This window comes from Elaeis guineensis, chromosome 13 (assembly GCF_000442705.2).
Source record: "Elaeis guineensis isolate ETL-2024a chromosome 13, EG11, whole genome shotgun sequence".
Lineage (NCBI taxonomy): Eukaryota > Viridiplantae > Streptophyta > Magnoliopsida > Arecales > Arecaceae > Elaeis > Elaeis guineensis.
Genome location: NC_026005.2, coordinates 18,999,230 through 19,005,627, shown reverse-complemented (window position 1 = coordinate 19,005,627; position 6,398 = coordinate 18,999,230). Strand labels below are relative to the sequence as shown.

The 6,398-nt window shown below is 39.2% G+C and overlaps 1 protein-coding gene across 2 annotated transcripts; it reads left to right on the top strand.

Moving 5' to 3' along the window:
- Positions 1–809: 809 nt before the first annotated feature.
- Positions 810–5,650, top strand: LOC105056326 (protein Dr1 homolog). 2 transcript variants are annotated; one of them, XM_010938485.4, is made up of 5 exons: positions 814–1,125; positions 2,046–2,135; positions 4,429–4,523; positions 5,143–5,211; positions 5,318–5,650. In XM_010938485.4, the coding sequence occupies exons 1-5, from the start codon at positions 1,071–1,073 to the stop codon at positions 5,471–5,473; spliced, it is 465 nt and encodes a 154-aa protein (XP_010936787.1). In that variant the 5' UTR covers positions 814–1,070; the 3' UTR covers positions 5,474–5,650. The 2 variants fall into 2 exon arrangements, with proteins under 2 accessions (XP_010936788.1, XP_010936787.1); XM_010938486.3 differs by lacking the exon at positions 2,046–2,135 and having other exon boundaries at positions 810–1,125.
- Positions 5,651–6,398: the final 748 nt, after the last annotated feature.

The following is a 6,398-nucleotide window of genomic DNA, read 5'->3' as shown; positions in this document are numbered from 1 at the left end:
ACCCTTAGAGACGAAGATGTTGACGTCATTCATGGGCCATGGCAAGGATGTCGATGAGGGCGGAGTCTTTGGGGATGATGATGGTGGCACAATGGCCATCGACGGTGGTGAGCTAGAGCCCACCTCGCCCTTCTACACCAAGGTGAGCTGGATGCTGGGAGTCCTCGATGATCTCTGGGGATGGCTAGGGCTTGGGGGCGGTCAAGCGAGATGGGGAGAACACCGCATCGTAAGGAGGAGGAGGCCGCATCATGGAGAGGGAGAAGAGCAGGAAAGCCTCTGATTGGAGGTCGCCACTGTCATGAGGAAGGCCATGGAGGAGAAGATAACCTAGAGGGAGAACTGGAGAAGCTTCTCAAAGTCGAAGAGGGGCTCTTGATCAGGCAGACAGGGCAAATTATAGAAAAAAAAAAAAGAAAATAAGGGGTAATGTGGCATGTTATTCATTGTGGGATTTGTTGCGGTCTATGTGCATCGGTGAGATGGATTTTGGACTACTATGGGACTCCATTTCGGACTCGAATTGGGTCAAAAGTATACTCTAATTCGATCTAAAAGATAAATGAATTCTACTTGAGATCTGAATCCGATTTATATTTTTTTAAATTTATTTAATATTAAATTTGAAATCAACCCGACTTGATGGATTTCAAGCTGGCTCGAGTCTAATTTCAGCTCTAAAATCCTCGGAGGTCCACGCCGCCGCACCAATAGAGAAACCCACACCACGGATGACGTTTGCGTGATGCAGTAGATCTCTAATTAGGTCCCAAAGGGAATTTACATTAAAAAAGCCACGTGTCTCAAGGTCAGTTTCGTAATTACGACGCTGATCTCCCTTCTCTCCCCCTCGATTTTTCGAGGGATTTCTTGTTTTAAATTCGGTTCAGATCGTTGGAATTCGCCGTAGTTTCATCGATCGGATCTTATATCCTGTTCCTTAGCGTTTCCCTTCTCCCCGTTCCTGTTTTTCCCCAATTGTTTCGTCCTGGCGGTTCTTCAATCGATCGGGGATTGTTGAGAAGCGAAAAGTCACCACATTTTGATCTTTTACTCGGGTCTAATCGGAAATGGAGCCGATGGATATCGTCGGGAAATCAAAGGAGGACGTCTCGCTTCCAAAAGGTACGCTTTTTATGAGATATATGGATCATATGTCGTAGATTTAGTGATTCTTTTGAGAATTTCATATGTTCTCTCTTATTTCCGGTACGTTTGTGGCGGATTGGGATTTTGGATTTCGGTATCGAATTTTGCTTTATATGAATGGTGGTGTGATAAAACGCGGAAGGCATGCACAAACGACTTAGTAATGTCGATAATCTCAAGCGTATCATATAAAGTTGCACCATATCATGTAAATTTTGACTCGGTGTTTGTGGGTTGTCGGGCCGATGTGTGTGATCATTATACGTTCAACGTGTTATATTCGTTTATTGCTTGTTTTTGGGGTACATTTGTCATATGGCATATCGAGTTACGCACTTACGCTGGTGAGATATCATTGCTGGTTATATGAATTTATGATTTAAATTGGAGCGAATGTTATTGTAGATATAATTTTTTGGTGATTTTTGAATATGGAGGAAACTGGGGTTGCTGACGCCCTGTTTAGATATATAGGGAAAAGAAAATAATAGAAACGAGAGAAGAGAGAAAGAAAGGAGAAGAAGAGAATCCAAATTTAAGAGAAGAGAAAAGAAAAGAACTTGGGGAACAGGGGAAAATAAGAGAGGAGAGATTTTCTTCTCTCCAAATCTTTCCACTTTCGGAGAGATTAAAAGGGGGTTTGGACTTTGGAGAGAAGTTGTTTCTCTCTGCTTCTCTCCTGACTTGCCATCCAGGCCGGGGATTTTAAATTTCTCTTCTCTTCTTTCCTTGTATTTCTTACCAAATGAGAGAAAATGGGTTTCTTTTATTCTCTCCTTGTATTAATGTACTACCTTAATTTCTTTCTCTCTCCTCCCCCCCTTCCCCCACCAAAAACACAATATATTCCTTTTGCCAGTGAATGTTGCTCATCAAGAATCCTTAACATGTTTCAGCAACTATGTCCAAGATTATTAAGGAAATGTTGCCGCCTGACGTCCGTGTTGCTAGAGATGCTCAAGATCTTCTTGTTGAATGCTGTGTGGGTAAGAGCAAATTGAGCTAACCTATAGACTTACTTTACACTAGGAGTCTGTTTAATATATATTTTATTTCAATGCCCCTTTTTTGGAAACTGTGATAGATTTTGACTATTAGGTCAATACGATGGACCTTCACTAATCAGGTACTTAAACAAGTATTCTTTGACATTTCAAATGAACTTTCGTGAAATTAGTATATATCTAGAAGTATCAGATGCAGAAAATTTTTTATCTACTTATAAAAAAAATGATCTGTTGACAAACTTTTCAGTCAAGAGGCCTTCTCAACTAAGAAACCTATTTGGATCACATAACTTGCTCTAAGTCACTCCAGGCAGCTCCTCGAAAGTGTAATGTTACATCTTTAGTCTTAGGACCTACAGTGTTGTAGGGCTAATCCCTACCAAACTGCTTTCTGAAGTCATTAACATGGGTGATACTTCCATATCTCTATTCAGGAAAATATTTTGTTCTCTTGATTATGCCTTATATTGAGTTCATGGTATGACCCAGCATTTAGGCTAATTCTAGGATTTACCGGACATGATTTATCTTGATACTGAAAGTGATGCTGATGATAAAAGTTTATTGACATGTCTTGTGCCCCAGGTTGTTAATTATGATATGATATATTAATTAGGTGTAGGGACGGACCATGTCCTTGTGTGCCAAGATAAAATGAAAATTTTGATGGAATACTCGGCAGCCTTCTGGGACTCCTGTCCTTGTGTGCCAAGAAAAAAAAATACAATTTTTGATGGAATACTAGGGCACCATTGCCAAAGATTTTATGTCAAGAACGGTGTACATACATAGGGGGCGTGGAGCTGACTTCCCCAAGGCCTTTGGATATGGGACTTAAAAGGAGTGGGAAATTGGAGATATAGCAGCACTTGCCAAGAGGGTATCCATCATTCCTGATAGAGATACACTGAGGCGGCAACAACCGATTTGGTGCGATAGGAACATCAGGAAGCACAAAATAATCTGGTCAACTATCTTGTCTAAAAGCTTTGTAAAGCCTGTTCCCAAGTACCATGTATCAGGACAATCTGTATTTAGCATATGTAAAAGATGTGCTTTAGTTCATTGCAAGAAGCTCTAAATCTTTTTAAATGCTCTTCGTCTCAATTTATAGTTCATACTTCATAGGATGCATTTACCGATGGCCTTAAAATCTTTATTAGCTTTAACAATGCCTTGTATTCTCTAGTAATTGGAATTTCTGAGTTAGCAAAGTTTAGGTTACCTTGTGGTAGAATGGCACTCCACGTTCCCGCTGGTTGTGCACGATACTAATGTGATTTACAGTGCTTTACTGGCTGCATGAGCAGCAATTATGCTTAATGAAGCATGATCAACCAAAGATGGCGGTGGTATGCCATTCTACTGTGAGGCAAGCTTTCTGAACATGGAAACAAGTATATCCCAAGAAATCATGAGATTAGATAATCTTCTATATCCTTTGACAAACTACACTGCAGAAATTGATGATCACATGTTATATCGGCAATCTTACTTGAACCTCGGAATGGAGCAACCATGAAATTCACTGTCCCAAAGGTTAAGGACCCGGTCTGTTTCAGCAGTACCATGTTGGACTGAAGAGACCAAATACTAGGATGCATTCTGGATTCCAAGTTTCTCCAGATCAGGCCATCGTTGTCCGTCCTGGCTGGGACAGATTAGGATTGATTCATCCCAACACTTGGGACAGCCTGGCATCCTGGGGACCTTTTTTCTGTTTATTTTTTTGTCTTTGTTGTACCTTTTAATGGTTGCTTAGGACTGACCTGGTACTATCCTGGTACTAAACTGGCCCTAGACCAATGCTGGCCCTTGTGCTGGGATTGGGACCCTTGTTCAAACTCAAGTTTTTTGCTTACAAGGGCGTACAGATTAATCCCATTGCTTTGAAGATGGACAAGCTAAAATCCTATTACATATGAGCCAAATGTTCTCCTATTTTAAGATATGCTATATGCCTTCGGGTTTGCAAGGCAAGGGATGTAATGGCCTTCCATTCTGTGTCACATGAAATACATCATCAAGAAAGAAAATGATAAAGATTCAATAATTCTTTGTAGTTATATATTTGCTGTTCCTCTGCACATCTGATGCTTCCAGTTGTATTTCCACAGTGATCTTCATTAATCAATTCTTTCGAATAAGGATTATCAATTTTGTGCTTTTGATGCTGAGCTTTTAATGATGACTGTTGGTATGACTGATTGTTTTTCACTTGTATTATATTTTTCTGCTAAGCAAGCTTCCTTGGATATCTTATTATTGGCAGAGTTCATCAACCTTGTTTCTTCAGAGTCGAATGAAGTATGTAGTCGGGAGGAAAAGAGAACAATTGCCCCCGAGCATGTTCTCAAGGCTTTGGAGGTTATTGACTGTTACACTTTATTTTGTTTATAGTACAAATTTATTTTTTCTTAGTTTCTTTTTTAGATGTGCACAATTAGTATCAGACACATTTTTTTAGTGCACTGATATATGTTACAATATAAGGTATATTTTTTATCAATTATGAAGGACGGTTTCAGTATAGTAGCTGCTTAGTGCAATATTAAGAACTAATGACGTGGAAGATATAACTAGAGAAATCATTTATGTTCTAGATTTAGTTGAGAAAAAATAAAATACATTAACTAAGCAGGAGCTATAACTTTTTATCCTTTGTCAGTATTGATATTGATAAAGACATCTTGTTGCTCGTTTGTTTTCTATATAAACATTGTTAAGTAGGTTGTAGACTGCTATAACATCCTGTTAAATTGGACATGCAATTTTTCTTGTACACAAGAAATGATTCCGTCAACTAAACCACTGACAAGCTATATACTGTATAGTTATATACGGCCAATGATTCAGCAGTGGCATTGACATTGATGTGCGAAACACTAGCTTGCAGAAGAGACAGTTTCCTGTCTTGGAAGGGACAACAAAAAACCTTCTTTTTGTTTCTTGAGGAGTTTTTTGATGGGACTAATACTTGGAACAGGTTCTCGGTTTTGGGGAGTACATAGAGGAGGTATATGCTGCATATGAACAGCATAAGCTCGACACTCTGGTGTGTGTGCATTCATACTTCAATTATCTTATTATGTAGCTAATATACCTTTACGCGGCCATATTTACACATTACTGGAAATTTTCTTGTGTGTATGCTACAACAGGACTCACCGAAAGGTGGCAAGTTCAGCGGCATTGAGATGACAGAGGAGGAAGCACTGGCAGAGCAGCAGAGGATGTTTGCAGAGGCCCGAGCAAGAATGAACAATGGAATGACTCTACAGAAGCAATCAGACCCGGATCATGGTTTCAATGGCTAATATGGAAGCCAAAGATCATATGATTGTGTGGACATTCTTGGATAGAACTTGCATAATCTTCAGGCTGTGGAGTTCTGCAGAGTTGTGCTGTGTGTATCTAGTTTGAATTATGCTAATCGCACCAATTTGTATCATGTTGAAACCAAAATATAGTAAAATTTCTTTTCTGTTGCCAAATCATCTCATGCACTTTTCTTTATTGGGCTTGCTGACTTCATATTCTCCTTAGCCTTGTGTATTGTAATAGATGACATTGAAGCTCTGGAATTTGCTAGCATGGTCCTAACGTATAGATCAATTTATCAATCTTTGTGTTGAACTAATATTTACTACTCCGTACATTAAATTCTGAACCCAGAAGTACCCAGATCCATAGATGTGTCACGTTTAGGATACCATTTTCTGAAGCCTCTAATCTGTCCTTCTGACTTTCCATCTAATGGAGGATATGTGGTTTTAGGATCTTTGAATCAATTAGAGTTGCTCTTTTGTTTGAGACTTTTAAGAGAATAAAATAAAGAGTGTCCTAATCTATCTATCTATACATCTTTCTTACACATTAAAGGGAGATTAGGGTCTTCTCAATACGATAAGTGTCGTTTATCCAGCATTCCATGTGTCGCGTATCCACTATTTGGTGTGTCGGGGAACAATAAGGGAAAGAAGAAATGCAGTTTTATATATGAGATAGTCGACAAGATATATGGTGCGCATCCGTTATACAAAAAAAAAATTACAGGAGCTTGCTTACAACACATATCTGATATATATCTCAAAAAGAAAAAAATACAGTAGTCTGGATTAAATGGCTCGGACTGCTTGCTGGCGGCTAGCTCTGATTTTCCATGCGCTTTCCTGTTAGACAGGAAACTCCGGACTCATACGGATCCAACAAAAGGTATTGTCTGCTTTGACACTTAAGCAT

Bases quoted from the DNA above. Each gene is read 5' to 3' on its own strand.
- LOC105056326 (XM_010938485.4), top strand. From the start codon at position 1,071: ATGGAGCCGATGGATATCGTCGGGAAATCAAAGGAGGACGTCTCGCTT. The intron at 1,126-2,045 runs GTACGCTTTTTA...AACATGTTTCAG, and splicing joins GGACGTCTCGCTTCCAAAAG to CAACTATGTCCAAGATTATT. The intron at 4,524-5,142 runs GTTATTGACTGT...TACTTGGAACAG, and splicing joins ATGTTCTCAAGGCTTTGGAG to GTTCTCGGTTTTGGGGAGTA.